The following is a 19,644-nucleotide window of genomic DNA, read 5'->3' as shown; positions in this document are numbered from 1 at the left end:
CCCTCACAGCCCAACCCTCACGCCGCCGGGAAGGGAGGGCCGGGGAGCGCCCTCTTAGCCGAGCGCCCTCACCCGGAAGTGAAAGATGGAACCAAACACGCGAGACATCAACCCTTACAGCAAGCTTTAATATCCAAAAAATCCAGTTCATTACACACACTTAAAACTATGGGAAGTGCACACAGAGACATGAAACTTCCCATTCTTACCATCTTTACAACAATTTTAGAATATAACACATTAAAAAAATACAGGACGTCTTACATTTATCAAACTTCATATAAAGAAGTTTTACACTGAAGATTATGCAGCATTTTTACACTTGTTACTATGTATAGTTTAATAGTGACCTAAAATAAACAGTCTTAGCTGACGAACACATTGAGCATATCCCCCGGCATATAAAACTAAATAATACAATGATCAAATTCTATAATACACAATTATCCCTGTGCATTACAGTACAAATGGCGAATTCTAAGAACTCTTAAATGGGACTGAAGACAAAACACTAGTAAGAGCTCATTCACAAGATTATTTTGCTTCCAACTCTTAATGTGACTGTTGCAATTTAAAAGCAGAATGCTCTTGAAAAATCCCCAGCATTTTCTAGATCAGAAATAAAAGCACATCACTGTATTATACCATATGCAAAAATATTTTCGGAAAACATACAAAAATGGCACCTATGACAACATGGAGTGGTATGGAAAAAAACCACCAGAACACAGGATATTGACACTAAACCATAAATTAAGAGTTCCACTGCTTTTTTTTAAAAAACAGAACAGCACATTCCAAGTTACAGAGTGTGTGGGGCAAAAACTGCGTAGTATTACAGATAGGTATCCTATTCAGTATCAGCTTAATTGACATTCAGCTAACCTCTGTCCTATTTCAAGAAGCTTGAAAATCAAGTAAATTACTAGTCATATTCTACCTAAGAGAAGAAAGCATAATGAAAGCAAAGAATCACAAATTTTCTCAAAAATGAAATGGTACAATGTGGAAATTAAAGCATGTGGTTTTTTACTTATAGCCACACAAGGACTTTCATTTTCTAACTATTTGTTGAATAGCAGTGTTTAATCTTTAAACACATCTTCCTTGGAACAGAGTAGAACTTTGACAGTTCATGCACTTTTAGAAATAAGAGAGTTCAAAGAAGAGTAGTTTAAGCCAAACTTAAAAGCTTCTGGAGAGCAGAAGCCTCTGTTCTCAATCAGAATTCTGAGCAGAAAGGAGCATAATACTGAAACATACACAAGCATGTGCTCTCCTATGCAGCGTTGAAAATATTTTTTAAAAAAAGGTTTGTTTTCCCTCCTTGCAGATTTTCAGTTTAGGAATAAAGGCACAAATTTCTGGCCTTGATTAGAAAAATTGAAAAGCCAGTAACAGATCTATTAAAGAGATATGATTAGGACATCACCATGAAAGACAGAACAAAAAAAAAATTAGAAACAAACAACATACTGACCAGTGTCCTTTTAGCCAAAGAAAAAAAATCAGCCCTCATCATAATGGTTTTATAATTTAAACATATTTTTGAAAATGCATCCAAATGGCACTTAAGGTAATCAATATATTACGCAAACAGAATGCCTAACATGACATCTCATCTCAGACTAGTGACTGCTAATTAGGGTTTTTCTCATTTCTTACATAACTTCAAAGTGATATGAGATTGTATGTGACATGACAGCCTCTTGTATAGTATCATGACTTGTAGATTAAATATTCACCTAAGCCACATCTGTTAGGGAAAAAAAACACGTTAGTAGAAAGAACTAAGAAGTCACAAGGGTAAAGTGAAGTTACAAAGAAATTGTCCACCATTTGGCGTGCTGTTGGAAATATTTATTTCAGTTGGAAATAATTATGTTATAGCACATATTTACATGTAACTTCACTGCTTCGGCAGGTATTTTTATGTTGTACTACCTACATGCAGCATGGATAACTCAGCTATGTTTATCAACTTTAAAAGTTCCATCTTAAACAGCAGAAGATGACTCAAAAATCAGTGTTATTTCAAGAAGGCAAAGCATCTAACACATTTCAGTTCCAACATTAAGATCAATCAAGACCAGTGTTTTCCTGAACTGAGGTTAACATACTGCTTCTCTGTGATAGTCTGCTTTTTCTTCACTCAGTATTCTGCTTTCACGCAGCATTTCTAATTTCCTATCAGGTTCTGGTTTTTGATTAAACCTTTAACAGCGGTACAGCCAACGATCAGAATTTGTAGAATATTGTCCTTTACTTCAGTTGCACAGGAAATGCTCTAACAGTTCTGATAACTAATTTATTTGTTCAAGAATAATTTTACCACTTCCCAACCATTTCAGACTTCATAATTTAAGTATACATTTACAAATACTTCCTAAAAGTGATACAGCTAGTACAGTAAGCACCTCCATGCATTCCTAATATCATCAAGTAGGAAAAAAAAGCACTATAAATCTATGAAAAATGAGGCAGCATTTGCAGAGAATTAGCCTAGTTATGGCAAACATTAAGTTTTGTTCTCAAGAAAACACTTTTGCTTTTATATTTAATGCATTCCAAAGCACAAAGACAGTGCATGTGAACATTTAATCTTTCACAAGTGTATTATGAATATCCATGGCGCAGTAAATGTCTGAATAGCAATAGAGATATTAAGAAAATAGACACTATCTATATCCTCTTAGGAACAAGAAGGCACCACTGATTTGAGGTTGTGTCCATACATCACCAGACAACTTTATTCTCATTTCTAGCTTTCAAGCCAACATTATTTTCTCATTAACCTATTCAAACCACTACTCTTCTGGTTTTCTCACCACAAACAACACACATTCATAGTAGTATTTCATCATGGAGAGTTCATTCACAGTGTAAGTTGACAGTACAGATTCCTTCTCCACCTGAAAAGAAAGCAGCAGTTTTCAAGACAGCTTTTGCACAGGAACTATACAAGAAAATGCTATATTGTTATTTGATTATGAGGCCTATCTATGCACTTCTTATAAAAGGAGAAAAGCAGGGAATTTGTAAGATATATAATACTCCTAGAAGTCATTAATATATGCCATTATATTGAATGAAATTCATGGTGGTTTAATCAAAGCAGTTTGTCTGATTCATAACAATACTGCTTACTGCAAACTACACTATCTTCTTACCTCTATATGGAATCCATATTGCAGGATAACATTTTTTATATCCTCGTAGCTTAATTCGATGGAGAGTTCATTTCCCAAGTTTTCAAAATGGTAAAGGAGAGGACCTGAAGTACAAAGATACAACAGAAATGGCTACCAAAAAGACAAAATGTGTGTTAGAAGTCAAAAGTACATACTATTAGTGCAACAAACACTTCTATCCAGATTCACATACTCAAAAATATGGAAGGTTCCCTGCCCAGGAAGAGCTGGAACTAGATCATATTTAAGATCCCCTCCAAGCCAAACCATTCTATGATTCTATAAATACTGATAAAAGACCATATTGCTCTTCCTTGAATATGATTCTTATGATGAATACTAATTACTTTAGCTCTTATTCAACAATTTGCAACATTTCCTACCAGATTTGGTTTTCTGTATCTTAAAATTTCTTCAGTCAAGCATCACTGCTGTCTCCATAGCCGAGAATATTTGAGTCTGCCTAGGAGCTCTGCTAGCACTCTGACTGGCTGGGACTGAGAGAGCAACCAATTGACCAGTGACTGACCAGTTTTTACTATGCATAATGTTTAATGCCTGTATCTTGTCTAACATTCTTTCACCATGGAAGACTCCATTCACATCGCATTCCCAAAACTTCTGCTTCAAGGCAGAGTACCAATCAGAGAGTGGAAAAAAACCCAAAAAAGCAAGGATGTATTTTAAAGTTACATCTTAGAAAAATAGCAAAGATCACCACAGAATACGACATTTGTCAAAAAACAAACGCTTGATGAATGAATGTAAAACATGCCACTGGCAAGATTTACTTGCCTATTTGAAAATCACAGTGTTGAAATGATTGCAACTAGCAAACATCAGACCATATTTTGATAACTTCTGAGATCATTTCCAAGCCATGTATTTTTCTAGCTATACAGTTTGCTGGATAGACACAATTCTTTGCACACACTTCTCCAGTATACGATCAAAAATAAGTCAAGAAGAGCAGCTGGTCACACTTGCCTACATTTATCCATATTCCTCCAGGCTTTAGTATTTTCCATATAGTATCAATATAATCAATAACATTATGTGCGGTATCTATGAAAAAGCAAGTTGCTACGCAGTCCCACGTATCTGCACGAAAAGAGCAAAGTTTACAGAGATTAGTTTCAATGCTTTTAATCCTGCAAAAGTTCATCATTTAACCCTGGTATTTGTTGATACCCTCAGAATCACCTTCAACTAACAGCAGCTGAAGGCTCTTGATTTTGTATGCAAGTTAATAAAGTATTTTGGTTTACATTAAAAACTGTTAATTTGGGTTCATTTGGCCTCTATTCACATGTGTATATGTACACATACATACACTACAATATTACATATAACTACTAATTGTTCACTTAACAAAACCCTTCATACATTATATATATATTATATTCTGTAAAATTATACACAAATGAAGCCCCAAGTGTGCTATTACTCACCTGTCCTATAAATTTAATTATGACAGCTGTTAAAAATACAACTGCAAAAATCCCTAATCATTTCAGGCCTCCCTAGTTAGTATATAGAACAATACAAGTCTGCACTAAAGTGTACTTTCAGAAGTTACTTAGCTTTAAAACATTTTACTCAGTATTTGAACATCTCCCCAGCTGTTTTTAACTAGTCAATTCAAGAGGCAGGATTTTTGAAGTCTACCTTTTAAAGCATGAATCTCCCTGTTTTTCTCTTAACAGGTATTCTTAAAATAGCAAAAATTTTAAGTTATGTAAATAAAAAGTATTAGAAGTCTTAATTTATGCCAGTCTTGGATGTTCTACTGTTAAAGATAGAATCTTCAGAAAATTAAGCAGCTGTGGGGAAGGCTCCTGCAAGATCTGTTAGACAAGGAGGTGTCTACATTTGCTGTAACTAGGAATGAAAGCTGATTTGGAGTAGGAAATAGACCTATTGATACAGCTGGAGAAATATTCTGAGTATGAGAATCTTGCTACAGCCATTTCTTTATACTTAATACTGGTAGATACACTTTGATTCTCTTCATAATCAGTCCCAAATACTCTGGAAGTCTGTACAGTTACATGGATAGCCTAGAAGTTTGCATTTACTCACTGCACTCAGAATAAATTTCCTGAAAATCCCCTGCTGTCATAGAGAAGTTTGAACCAGAAGGAAGACTGTGAGGATCAACATCTGGGAAATAAATTGGTCGTATCTGATCAGCAGATCTTCTGTTATTGCTAAATTGATGAATCCAGGGATAAAGCTTACATGAATTAATTTGAGAGCATCTGCAAAATATGAAAACCAGCAAAATTTGTTTCAACTAATTGCTTATCTAGAAATAGAAGAGTCAAAGTTCTTGTAACAGCTCCATATTTGCCAGAAAATTTAATCTAGTTCACAACACTTTAGACCACCCATGATAACGAAGTGATCGAAAAACTAATTTTAATCTGACAAAATCACTACTACAAAGGAATTGCCTTTTCCAGCTTTAGAATTTTCTTTTATGACTTCTTGTCATTTTCTCCAACTTATTTCTCTGCTGAGAACAAAACACACATTCTTATTTTGTAAGATTAATGAAGTTTGCAATTTGCTATATTCCATAAAGCTGAGACTTGCTGGATCATCTCTCTTCCTATAAAAAAAAAGAAAACAAACAAACAAACAAAAAACAAACAAACAAAAAAAAACCCAAAACCAGCAAACAAACAAACAAAAAGTAACAATAGTTCCATGGGGTTTTTTTTGGAAATGTTTGTTGTCATTCTGGACTTTTCTGAACCATAATTATAGGAAGTTTTGAAGTACTGCTAAACAAAAGCATTTTTCAGATGCTGACTGAAAAGATACTCTAAGAATTAAAAATATAAATAAGCACCATTTTGCATTAGCACAATAATGGTCATTTTAAGTTTGTAACACCTGGATCTTTGCAATCATACTAACTAAAGATGTCTTTGTAAAACGGAGTTTCTGGATTGACATGACTAACAACTCATATTTTAAAAAGTTATAAAACACAGCATTTAAGTTTAACAAGAAGCTCTTCTGACCATCCTGTAAATTAGTTTGTAACTAAAAAATGAAAAAAACATTTTCTTTCAAGAACAACAGAGGACATATCTGTCCCACAAAATACGCATCAGCAAGCATTTCATAAACTGCAAGCAATCTACTGGGTTATAGAAAGTGTACTCTTTTGGCTGGTGATTAGAATATATTTGTGACAAAATGTTTGAAATAATATTTTAGACCTTCTCCATGTAATATCTCTATTTCATTTTATCAGTTAAAAACTAAAACTTGAGCACCAGTATATAGTGTTCATCGACTTTCTTCATGTATAAATAAATATCAGACATATGCAGTTGGTTAAAAAAGCAAACCCAAAATGAAACAACAAAAAAGCCCCCTAACCACTACAACAGTAATTAAAAGAAAATATTAGAAAGGAGTTCATTGTTCACATAGACTTTGAAATAGTTCCAATTTAATAGAAAATAGCAATCTCTTTCATATACAAGTTTGAAAACTTCCATTTCCAGTTTCTGCAATTTTTACTTCTAAACCAAGTACTCCAGTCCTTGGCAACTCCATTCTTACAACAAAAGATGTGTAATACACATTCTATTATAAGCAACACATTTAAGCGTGACACACTTCGTTATTTTCCATAGGGGTGGGGTATTCACTGTTCAACATTCAGCTTAAAAGGCAGTTTTTGAAAAAATGGGTAGGTCAAATCTCACTACCCACCACTGGTATACACATAAAAATGTCACTTAGCTGTTTTCATCCTAAGGCATTAATGGACAAGCAATAAACACAACTAGTAGTCTCTTCCAAGTGTCAAGATTTGTCTAAAATTATATTCTTTCCAAAAAGTAAAGAAGAAAAACACACCATGTAAGAACCTTAAGCACACAAAGGAAAGCAAAATGTCCCACACAATGACTGAAGCAGCCTTGGAACCACTGTCTAGGGTCACTTTATTCCCAAATTAGAGTCTCCTCAACAGAAAAACAAACTCTAAATAATTTCAGATATTTATAGTGACCACTGTTACACTGTGACACACACTCTACATACCATACCCTGCAGCTTTATCCACTGTAACAAAAGTTTACTATTTCAGAGATATGAAAGGTTTTTTCAAAATGTGCAAAAATCAGCAAACATCACTTTGCACACAGAAGCATTAAGCCAATGCACCACATCTAGGAGCCTACTGTAGCAATGCTTGACATTCGAAGCAGTACTTTGTCTTCCTAAATATAAAGCACTGTCAGAGAAAGGTAAAGCTGTAAAACTGTAAGTACAGACGAGCAAAATCCTCATGCTTTTATCAACTAAAAATAAGTATAAATTAAATCAAGACTACAGTTAAAAACTCACTGGCAAATTCTTTTTTTTCTGACCACTCTTCTTTAGGTATTATCTTCAGCTTATATGGATCACTGCTGTTTCTTCCAGTTTCAGAAAAGCAAATGTGCATTTCAGAAGGCTAACCATGAACAGCTACTTCAGACTAAACTGAAAGAATCTTCAAGTCCCTAAAACCTTTATAACAGAAGATTACATCAAGCCCACAATTACATCTGGCAGAAAGGGATGCTTGGACTTCAACTAAATTGACTGCTGCTCAGTCACGCTAGCAATATTCTCTTCCATGCTAACAATATAACTGATAAGATAAAACTACAGCAGTTGCACAACACTCAATTTTCCTGTCCAAAATCTCATATTGTTAGCAAGTTTAATGCATATACACCTCTGTGCTAAATATCCTGCATAAATACTACATTCCTACATAGGAAACACTATATGAGCATTAGATGCAAAAATTACTACCGTTAGTGAAGCATGAATCTTTAGCATAATTTCATATATAGGCAAAGACTCTTTATTCAAGAAGCATGTCATCAGAGGATAGGGGTGAAGTCAACTAACCTCTGTGACAGCTGACCAGTGCTCCAAAAGATGGGAAATTAAAGCTTTTATACTGCTTTGAAATTCCAAACCATGAGAGGAATAGTGGTTCTCTTTTAGTAGCTAAAAGGCATCAGTCACATCAATTGTAAAATACAATTACACCACCAAATGAGTCACTTGAAAATAATGCAAGGAAAAAAGAACAAATGAACCTCCAGCAAACGTCTATTATCATCACACAAGCACTACTGCTATACGCAGATACTCAGCAGGCACCATGCAGTGTTTTCTCCTTGTTTTTGAACAGTAAGCTGTGTGAGATGCAAGAGCATCACAGTGCGCCATGGATAATCAGTCTATAAAACAGTCTCCAAAACAATATGGTAATACAGAAAAAAAGCCAATAGTTTAGATATTTTCAGCAAAGGTGTATAATTCCAGACCTGATGAAGTGTCAAATTCTGCCTTCGTGAACTTTGACTAACTGCCCCCCTCCTCCTCCCCCCACAAAACACCCTCCAGACCTCTTTCAATACTTGCCCACTTGTAGCTTTCCCACTCTGTTTCTTAAGAGAACAGTTGCATGTGCTACCTTTTTTCTTCCCTAGCAAAGTCATTTAGAAAACAGTAATTCCAATGCAAGTGGCAGAATACCAAATACAGAAATGTCATTTTAAGTAAAACCTGTAACATGAAATTTACTACATTTAAATTTATTATCTGAGCATAATTGTGGAACTACTAACTCTTAACGTCTTGCTCAGCATGCTTCAATTATTCTTTTTCTTGTCAAAAGAGTGCCTAAAATTTTAGTACGGAAGGTGATGCTTTTTTTTTTTTTAACAGGTATCCTCTGTCTATAATCACCACCACTACATAACATGGACATATTTACTAGCCCATATTCAGTAATAGTAGGATAGGTGTCCATTTCACAGAAACAGATGTGAAATAAATCATAAAACCTAATCAAAAATTTTGCAGAAAATCTGTTGTACAATTTACATTTTAAATCTCACAACTCTAAAGCTATGCTTCCTGTAATTTTAATTACTCAGATACAATACTTCCTTCCACACTTATCCCTAAGACTTTTTTCTTTAAAGCATTCTAAAAAGTGAGTATGTGTCCCTTGCAGTACAACTTATAAATCTATTATTTTGAGACGTATATATTCAGATTTCTCTCATTTATAATTTTGCCTCTCTAGGTTTTATTCAGCAAGTAAAACATAAGCTATATACCTGTTGAGTACAAAGTTAGAAGAAAAGAGCATAAAGAGGCTCCATTCATTTCCTTGGCAAGCATAACCGAGCATAGCTATTTCCCACGCCAATCTACCTAGCCCAGCACCAGGTACCAGGATATTAACTTTGGAGAAATCCCTGCAACAGAACAAAAATAATAGTTAAGTCTTTATCTGATACCCTTTAACACAACTTAAAGGTCCAGCCAAACATTTTTCCCACCATATACTTAGATAATGTATTATACTTCCTGTATGACTCACTTTTAAATGAAACTGAGCCTGCTCTGATCAGATTGGTTAATTGTACAAAATAATTTACAGAAATTACTCAAAAGAACATATACAACCCTCATTCAGAATAGAGCATAAATGCTGTACACAATTTGTTTTCCTTAAAAGTTCTACAGTTACCTAGCCAAAAATTTCTCAAGTGAACTGAAGAATATCATCATATAGCACAATGTATTTTTCTTTAAGCCCCACTGATAATCAGAAAGCATTCTAGACATATTTTTGTTACCTTGTAATAAAAAAAAATCCCAAGTATTTTGACATAAGAAATAAAAACATAAAATCTCCACAATCTGATGAACAATTCAGAATGTAAAAACCTTAAAGTAGTGACTGTTCCAGCAATGGTGGGTTCTTCATATGCTGCTCACTGGTTTCCCCAAAGTACTGTAAGTGACATATTTCCTAAATCAAAGTACATTGCAGCTCTCTAACTATTTACCCATAACTAGGCATGAAGCTGAAGACAACCAGAAAACATCCAGCAGTGTTTTCACTGAAATACTTAAAATCTCTCCTAAGCGGAGCAACTAACAAACAGAACTAAAAATCTCAAAAAGGAGTTGCTTCTCTTGGAGGCAGAGAAGGAAATACATACATATTCTGTCACACCTCCACCACAACGCAATCAAACCTTCACTCATAAAACAGAAACTACTCACATGCAAAACTGAAGATACTTAATCTCAAAAGAAATAGTTTTTCAGTCTCCAGTCATAAACACGACTTCAAGAGTTCATGATTTCATATATCGAGGTATGAATATTCATATACCTTCAGACACTATTTTGCATACAACCTTCAGAGACAAAAAATACATCTACCAATATATAAGCAAGTACATGAAGGAGGCCAGAACCAACAGTTCCAAAGGATAAAAGGCACCAAAACACAAAGCCTTTGACTACTTTAAAATTCAGAATGCCAATAAAGGTTCAAAAGAGTAAGGATGCTGCACAAGCACGAAGATGATTAAAGGAGTTACAAAAATCCTAAAAGCTGTACATATCCCACCACTATTACCCAAAACCAAAAGTATTACTCTTTTCTAAAGGCCACACAATCTAACAAAGCAGTTTTAACAGTGCCTTCTGAGTTTTGATTTCATCATCTAATTAGTGAAGTCTCTGAAATGGAAAATCATCCCATTCATTTCCATCCCATTATACATCCAGGCTCTTTTTCTGACTTAACAACAAGCTGGAAATCAAGACTTTGTTATTATTTAAGAGCACTTCTGTGAAGCAAGGGTTCTCATTACCTCTCTTCTAGAGGGGAAACCAGAAGCTAGCACAAAGTCCTACTGGAAAAAAAAATATTTCAGGAGAAAACTACATGCTCAATGTGAAATTTTTCAAAATAGGGAACCACAAGAAGGAAAAAGAAAATGTGCATTCTGGTAGAAGTCAGAAAAGCATCTATCTTACAGCTTTTCTTATTCATAATGGTACAACATTATTCCAAATGGATTTTCTAACCTAATCTATTTCTCCATTTCCTTACAATTTCACTTTATTTATGAAATACTTAGACCACCTCTACACAGATTTTAGCACCCCAATGTGGACACTTCTGTGATAAATGGGATGATAAGCCACAAACTACTTTCAAGATTACAAAACATTGATTAGAAGTCTTTTCTTAAAGCAACCTGGTAGCTGATATTTAGGTATATTCACATTTTGAAATCTGCACCTTTATGAACACTGAAACACAAAAAATTCTCTATTAGTCAAGTGAGTTGATTTTAAATTGCCTGTAGTTGTCTTTATCTTTTCATTCACAATATAAAGTTTTTGTACTTCTAAACAAATGTTCCAAATTCTCTCTTAGAAAATAGTTTTCTATTCTCTTTTTCTAGTGCAGACTTAACTGCACTTTCATTTGCACCTTTATTAAGGGATTAAACTCTGGAAATTTGTTAGCTATTTAATTTCTATCAGTTACTGGAGAATGCTCCTGGCCACCAACAGAGCACATCTAATAAAATACAATATAAGCAAATCTCAGTCCACTAACATTGACACTTTCCGAGAGCACATTTTTGAATTTATAGACTGAGAAATTATGTACGTGGAAAACTTCCTGATGACAGTGTCCCCTTATCAGAAAAAAACTGTCTAACACTTTTTTCAAGACTTGAACTGTTTGTGACAAACTGTTAATGAATTACGTTTAATTTTGAGTCCTTATAAGAGCTAAAAATCTTTAACTGCACAGAAACTGCTTTTTAAATGGCTATAGTCCTTTAAGAGGCTAGAAAAGAGGCTTTTCTCTGGTTGTTATGTGATTACAGCAGTTACAAAGTTAACTAAAAAAACATCCCAACAACTGTGGTAACATGATAACCCAAAGTGATCCACAAGGAAAACTACCCTCCAACCAGCCAGCAAGGACAGGATTTCCATGCCACACATCTAGCAGCGATTAGGAACATAAACGAGTATCCAACAAGTACCCACTGAATACCTGCGGGCCAGCAGGGAAGCAGCATCAGCCTATTAATCTGACAGGCGTGGGGAAAGGTGCTGGCCAGGCAGCAGAGAGAGCTGCACAGTACCATTCAGCTCAACCGCTGAAACTGCAGAAGCCTCTTTAAAAAAACAATGGAGAAATATCAGAAACAAATCTTTCATGCCCTTTTCACACTGCATGTTTCAGTGTGATATATTTTCAGCATTTAGAAGACTATTGATATTAATGAAGATTTTAGCTTTTTTAAAGGTGTCCTTTTTAAAAGGGGGAAATCAAACATTATAAAAATGGAGCCTTATTTCATGTCTATTGTGTTGTAAAAAAAAAAGTAATTGTGCTGAAGGGGTGAACGTGCTTAGCAAAAAAAAAAGAGTGTCTGAACAAACACAATCCTCATTTCCATAAACTAAAAAGAGCAGTTCAATTTATCAAATGAAGTAATAAATACATATCTCACACTGAGATGGGCTTCTGATCAGTGGAAATACCAGCATAGGAACATACCGTGGGACTCCTTTCCTAGTGTTTATGAGGTCTGTAAATTTAAATAAACAGATCCAATTCTCAGTAGTACATATTTTGTTATTTTACTTCAACCATATTGTCGGTGATTTTGTTTTTAAAGACAAGTGCTAAACAGCACAATCATTTGAAGAGCAATTCTCTGAACTTGGCAGCTGAGTTTTATATACTTTCATTTAAAGCCCTGCAAAGCACTGAGTAATGCAGTAACACTGACAGTCTATTTGCTCTTAAATCCAATGTGTAAAGCAAAGTTTAGGCTAAGTACAAAGACCTGCAAGGACAAATGTATTTCATATAAAGTCAAATAAAATTCAAATAAAGCAGAAATTTCAACTCCACTACAAATGTGACTGAACACACTCAAGAAGTATAGTCAAGCTCAGGCTCAGGACTAGTAAGTTATTTCTCATAGTAAAAGGAAACTAAGCTCTGAGAATTTTCTTGGGCTGCTCTGTCAGCATCTTGGAAAATACATTTGATAGCTGGACAGCATGACACAGATGAATTTCAAGCTATAGCTCATTCTAGAGGCCTAGTTTATGAGAAAACTGGAAAAAATACCTAAGTACTTTGGTCTTGGTCATGGAATGATAATTAGCAAAAAAGTTAATTATTTATAGAATGATCAAAAAAAAAAGGGGAAACAAAATTTATGAGTATGCTTATTTAGATTTTCAACTTAATACTTTCCTATAAAAATGCTTCAAAAAATACACAGATAAAGAAATAAAAATGTATCTTTGTTTTACTATTTTCTCCTAAAGCAAGTACGTTCATTCTAATCCAAGAAACTTAAATAGTACAGAGCTCCTGCGAGCTGAAACATAAATTCCAATGTGAAGAATGCAAGAAATCTATCAGTTGTTCAGGAAGACCTAATCTCATGGGATTTACTTAAAACTGCTTTGTTGACTCTGCTTACAGATTCTGTGTTAAGGTGCTAAGCAGAAAGAGGCAGAAACTGCTTTTGCCATTTAATTTACTTCTAGATGACAGCCTAATCAGAAGACTAAACTGAAATACATGATAACACATGATAAGTAGCACCTACTAAATAACTATTCTGCTTTACAGCCACTTTCAACCATTGCTTGCACTACTTCTACGTCCCAAAGAGCCAGCATATACAACACTTCCCTGCTTTCCTGCTATTTACATACCAACTGACCCCATACACGTCAACTTTGCAAAGTGCAATGCTATAAGGTGTGCAAGCATAGAGTGAAACATACTTCAGTAGTTTCAAAAATTTAAACTCCATTTTCACATTATTCCAATGCATGGAATTAATAACATCAAAAAATTACGTTAACTAGAAACTGAATGTACCATTCCATTGAGTATTACAAATTTGATGAGTACTGCAAATTCCTTTTATTAAGTAAAAAGTGACCAGCACTGACAGTTTAAAATTATTTATCATTTTCAACACAAAGTACATTTAGAAAAAAGTTTTTTTTTTCACCCAGTACAGTTTTTCTCTTGCACTTTCATTTCACTCTTTCAGGAGACTTCCGTGCTCTGTGCTACAAAAGGAAACTCTAAAGCAATACAAAGCTGCATTCTGAGGTTCATTTACAGGCTGCTTTCTTTCACACATTAGAGTCCGTGGTGGGTCCTCTCCCACTATAAACAACAGACAGAGTAACTCACTGTGGTCAGTTCAGGCCCCATCAGTCCCTTCAAAATTAAAAAACTTGTCCATTCCAAGGTCACTGAATCACAGAATATGCCGAGCTAGAACAGATCTGTCAGGGTAAGAGAGTCCAGCTCCTGGCCCTATGCAGGACACTCCAAAGAGTCATACCATGTGCCTGAAAATATTGTCCAAACACTTCCAGAACTCAGACAGGATTGGTGCTGTGACCACCTCCCTGAAGAGCCTGTTGCAATGCTCAACCACCCTCTGGGTGAAGAATTTTTTCCTGATATTTAACCTAAACCTCCCCAACTCAGTTGCATGCCATTCCCTCTGGTGCTGTCACTGAAGAGTGAAGAGTTTGTATAAAATTTGTATAAAAAATGCAGACTTACCAGCTAACTACTCTGCCAGGGAAGTTATTTCTAGCACAAGGATGAAATGGAACTGCCAGCTAAGCTTGACAGTACATAACTCTGCTTGTTACCTCAAAAAGGAAAGCACATCTAAACAGGAGAGCCTTCCATCACCAGGAAAAATGAGTGAGCTAACAGAGTAGCTAACAATATGTGAACTGAGCAAGAGTTTTACCTAAGTGCTACAACAGCTCCACAATGATTACTTAAGTAACACACATTTTAGAAATTTAAAAAATGCTGTTTGACAAACTCAAACTTGTAGTAGAGATCTTTGATCCGTAGAGCGATATATTGAGATTTCAGCAGAGACAAAATAAAACTCAAATGGTACTTCAGAGCTACCACAATAGGGAGCAACGCTCTGCCACATTAGTTTTGTCCAACAACCACGAGAATTCCCTGTAAAGAAGCACAAAGCTGTCAACTTCAGATTCACCCCATCTGTTACCACATGTTGCTTCCTAATATCAGTGAAGGTTTTGAAATAGAATTCATTGATGACAATCGTAAAAGTCAAGATTTTCCAGCCTCAGTCATTAATCTCTTAAGATTTGACATAAGGTACCTCTGCCACAACCAAAATTCATTAACAGCCAGCAGACAAGAGAAAAAGTTGAATTGCTACTTTGGAGATTAGAATGACCTCTTGGAAAACTAACCATGAGTTTTCCTACAGATCTATACATCAGAAGTATACCTGCAGTATTTAATTCATTTTTTTCTCTTATGTAAGGCACTGTTAGCACTAGGAAAATTGCAGAAAGTTCACTTGTAGATGAAACATTCTAACAGGTGTGTGTATCTTTAGGTAAGTCAGTTCAAGGTAAAATAAAAACCATCTATGTTCCATGTTCTCCCACCACAAACCGTCTTTACCAATGAAATTAAACGATGGCTAGTGGAAGAGACTTTTTAAATTCACACAAGAGCATTATTAGTAATTGCTGAGAGAGAAAAAATGCAATAATGACCTGTTATTTCAAACTTAAGTAGTGGCCTGTTACACTTATGAATAAAAATTCTCAAATTTTCCTCTGTGAAAGACTACTAAGTTTAAACTAAAATGCACTTTAAGATGACTTGGTTGATAAATGGACAGAACCAAAAAACATGGAATTCTTACAGCACTATAACCTTTTGAGGTTTTACTAGTATGCTTCCACTTAAATGACCTAGAACCCCTGCATCAATGACTATTTTGGCAATGTTAACAAGCCAATACTTACAAAATGACCCTCACACATGCAACTAAGCTTTAAGAATTGTCTTAGAACAGTTGTCTGAAACTAAGGTTAGAATTTACTCTTTTCAGAGTAAATTCTTGCAATAACGTGCAGCTGCCCTAGAGGTTAGATCTTCCTCCTTCTTTCCACAATGAAGAGCAAAAGTCTTACTGCCTGCGGTCAGAGTCCTTCCTTTCATTTGCAGCAGACACACTCTGAGAATCTGCTAACCTGCAAACTTTCCCTCACTAAGCAGAACTGAGCTAACTTACTGAAGTCTCTTTATTTGAAAGATTTACATATACTGTTACACCCAGCTGCAGAACAACAACAAAAAATTATTACTGGTTTACCTGGTATTACTTTGTGAAGCTTATGATTATACTCTTTTCCAACATCTTGTATTAGAAATAAAAAACTTCCTTGATTGAAAAATAAATTCCACTGAGTTCATAAAAAATTCTCTACTTTTGAAACAAAGCTTTTCATTACTCCATAAACTCTGTTTTATGTAAGTCCACATAAATATAAGCTTTAATACACTATTACCATCTTTCTTTTGGAAAGTTCTTTATAATTTCACTAATAATTGGCTGGTAGCAAGAATCCCTCTCCGACTTTCCCTCTTCACTCCAGTCTCTCACAAATTGCTTCAATGTGGACTTTAATTTATCCATGTCAAATGTTGAAGCTGGTGTAATCTTCCCACTTCCCTGAATAAAGGGGAGAGAAAAAAAAAGTTAGTGGAAAATATACCAAGTATCTTGAGTCTTGCAGGGGGAAAGCAAATTATGAAGAAAAAGAAGGCCATGCTGCAAGAACTGCTGTAAGTATCAGCTGACAAAGCACTTCCCTGTCACTCCTGGGACCTTAAATACACCTTAATATCTGGCCTCTCTTTGGCATTCAAAAGTTCAGTTTCCATACCAAACAAACAATACACGGCAAAGCACAACTGGTAGTCCCTATTCAAGAAAGGATCAGGGCTTAGCCAGTGCAGAGGCTGAACTGCATACCCTGAAAAAAGGATCCCTTTAGATACTGGTAAGGCAAAACTGAGAAGCTTATGTTAGAGATGCACATTACTGTATCTTGCCTGTATCAAAGGAGGACTTCAGTGTCCATCTCTGTCAGTCCCTTAAGTCTTGGGGTAATTTTTTTTATAGAAAGTAGGTCAAGTGGCAAAAAAGTGTTTACAAATAACAACATTAAAAATACTTACAATCTAGAATTGCAACCAATTTATAATGATGTATTATCTGAAGATATAAAAGAACCTATATGAAGACAGGCAATATTACTTATATTCTATATAGTTAACAGAAAAAATAACTTTAAATTTAACCAGGGTAAAGTTAGAACTCTGGAGTAAAAACAGAGTGATTTGCCAGATTCACAGTCAGTTTTCATAAGTGTAACTAACAGAACTAACAACAAACAGCTTCATTAAGCATCCGCTCTGCAAAATGTGAAACACAGTGAGAAAAGTGTGTGCAAACAAGAATCAATAAAACAAGGAAGGCAAAAGAAAAGAAAGTTGTAAGTTTGAGGTATTAGTAACAAATGTAGAAAATCCCAAAGCATATAAGCAATCCCAAAGCAACTAATTTTGGAGCAAGAAAAAAGTCCATTTTAACATACATCTTCTCCATATTCCTTATTTTCAAACATATGAACACAGTCATTCACAATGGTTTGTAGTATTTCTTGATTATGATCAATGCACTTCCGGATCTTGTCAAGGTGAGGGAGAAATTGAGGAAGAAGACTCTGTTGGTTAGCTGGGAGAGACTTAAACTGCCTCTCTGTCCTGTTCACTCGTTCATGCATATTCGTTCTAAAAAGCAAAAGTTTTAAATATTTAGAAGCAATATACAGACATGTAAACAGTTCACTCTAAACTACTCCAATTGCAATTATTTTTTTTATATATACACAGAAAGTGAAAGTTTTCTAGAATTTTTTATTGTTTTAAGCTCTAGTTCTACCTTACCACTCTATTTAACACACTCCAGTTGTAGAGGACTATGCTCTCCTCCTTACTCTTTCACCCTCAGCGACTCATTTCCAGAGCAGGTGATCACCTTAACACATGCATCTATAAAATTTAACAACCAACCATCTTCCAAGTGTGTTTCACAAATCCTACTTAAATTGAATGAATTTGAATGCAGTGGTAAGCTTTGGTTACAGAAATAACAAGATGTGGAGTGAGAATTGCGATCTTCAAAATCCATTGCTTCCAGGAGAAATGTAAAAGTCTCAGCTGGACAATACCAGAGTTCTGGCAGCCACACTAAGACACTAAGCTACCTTCTTTTAACAGTATATTCTTCCTAAGTACTGTGAACATGATCATGTGACTGATGCAAGCTAAAAATAATTTTCCACTTCCCCAAGATAAAAGTTTGATTAAAATGGTGACTTTTCTGAGATTTTGCTAGATTTGATTTCTGTCTGAACTGACAGAAGTATAGTAGCAAAGCACAGTCATGACGGCTCTAGAGAGATAATTCAATAAGAGATACTGACCCTTTGGACCACCAAGTGATTTTAGCCGGTCAAGTCATACTGAAGTTTCCCAAATCTTGTGTCAGCATACAAAAATCTAGCCATTATGAGAGACAGCTGCAATTGCTGGTGTTTTAGTTACAACCTCATTCTAGAAATTTGACCAGGTAATATCTCATTCACGTGTTACTGAGAAGGGCTTGTTCAGTGCAATAGCTACACTGGTTTAAAATTACATTCAAGGACAAGAAACAGAAAAAAAAATAAAAAAAACAAGAGAAAAATAAACTGATGCTCTACATAAAGCACATCAGCCTAGCTCAAAAACGTCTTCCTGTAATTTTATCAGCAAAAAAGCTTTTGAACTTTATTATCCACCCTTTCATGCTAAATTACAACCATCTAGCAAAACAAGTAACTGAAACCACAAAAATAATAATACAAATAATGAAGTTATCTCATTTTATGTCTAGAAGACAAGAACAAGATCTGGGCTCATCTGAAAGTGTGTTACTGTCTTATTCAAACAGATGTTTCCAAGTTAACCGGAAATATCTGTATGAGAAAAGAAAAAATCCATTTATTAAGTACCAAGATATGTCATTTCACCTAAATTTAGAATTATTTCCTTAAGACAGAGATAATTTCATTGAAATTTTATACTGGAAATCTGAATCTTTTCTTATGTTTCTTATGTTTTTACTGAAACTAGCATTCAAAAGTAACCCAAAGCCAGAGCTCAGCAGAAGGCTGAGAAGGATATTCCCAGCTTCTAAGGTCTGAGGGTGCAATTATACCACTAATATAAATAAATTATAGGTCGGAATTGCACTAGTAACAATCAGTATTAGATACTTTTAACTAACTAGGTCTTCGATATGTCCAAACTGAATTAGAGAATTCACTTTGGAAGAGACATCAAAGCGTCACTCAACCTCCTGCTCAAGCACTTGTCCCGGAAGACAGTGAAACTTACATGGACAAACCTCAAACATAAAAAATTATATAAGTATCACCCACTCCTACCAAGACCCTCACTACCATGTACATATTATGCCTGTGCTACACGGACAAAAGAGGCTCCAGCACATCTCAATTAGCCGCATGATGGGGCTTCCTTAGCTGAAGTACAAACCTGCTTCCCAAACCTAGAAACAGGAAACGGTTTACCAAACACTTTTCCTGGCTGTACTTTTCCAGCCAGGCTCCA

General features: G+C 35.1%; 1 protein-coding gene across 2 annotated transcripts; it reads right to left on the bottom strand.

Moving 5' to 3' along the window:
- Nucleotides 1-107: 107 nt before the first annotated feature.
- On the bottom strand, nucleotides 108-17,755 carry CARNMT1 (carnosine N-methyltransferase 1). 2 transcript variants are annotated; one of them, XM_014307990.2, is made up of 7 exons: nucleotides 17,565-17,755; nucleotides 16,473-16,636; nucleotides 9,347-9,487; nucleotides 5,274-5,452; nucleotides 4,179-4,292; nucleotides 3,171-3,274; nucleotides 108-2,912 (listed from the first exon to the last, which is right to left on the bottom strand). In XM_014307990.2, exons 1-7 carry the CDS (start codon nucleotides 17,751-17,753, stop codon nucleotides 2,808-2,810), a joined length of 996 nt encoding a protein of 331 aa, XP_014163465.1. In that variant the 5' UTR covers nucleotides 17,754-17,755; the 3' UTR covers nucleotides 108-2,807. The 2 variants fall into 2 exon arrangements, with proteins under 2 accessions (XP_014163465.1, XP_030914791.1); XM_031058931.1 differs by lacking the exon at nucleotides 108-2,912 and having other exon boundaries at nucleotides 3,196-3,274; nucleotides 4,183-4,292.
- Between the last annotated feature and the right edge of the window lie 1,889 nt (nucleotides 17,756-19,644).

The sequence above is a fragment of the Geospiza fortis genome, unplaced genomic scaffold, assembly GCF_000277835.1.
Source record: "Geospiza fortis unplaced genomic scaffold, GeoFor_1.0 scaffold279, whole genome shotgun sequence".
NCBI lineage: Eukaryota > Metazoa > Chordata > Aves > Passeriformes > Thraupidae > Geospiza > Geospiza fortis.
Note: the sequence above shows the minus strand (reverse complement) of the source record. Positions and strands in the feature narration are given on the sequence as shown.

Bases quoted from the DNA above. Each gene is read 5' to 3' on its own strand.
- CARNMT1 (XM_014307990.2), bottom strand. From the start codon at position 17,753: ATGCATGAACGAGTGAACAGGACAGAGAGGCAGTTTAAGTCTCTCCCA. The intron at 9,488-16,472 runs GTAATAGTGTAT...GTTCTGTTGCAG, and splicing joins AACTTTCCAAAAGAAAGATG to GGATTTCTCCAAAGTTAATA. The intron at 2,913-3,170 runs GTAAGAAGATAG...CTTTCTTTTCAG, and splicing joins AATATGGATTCCATATAGAG to GTGGAGAAGGAATCTGTACT.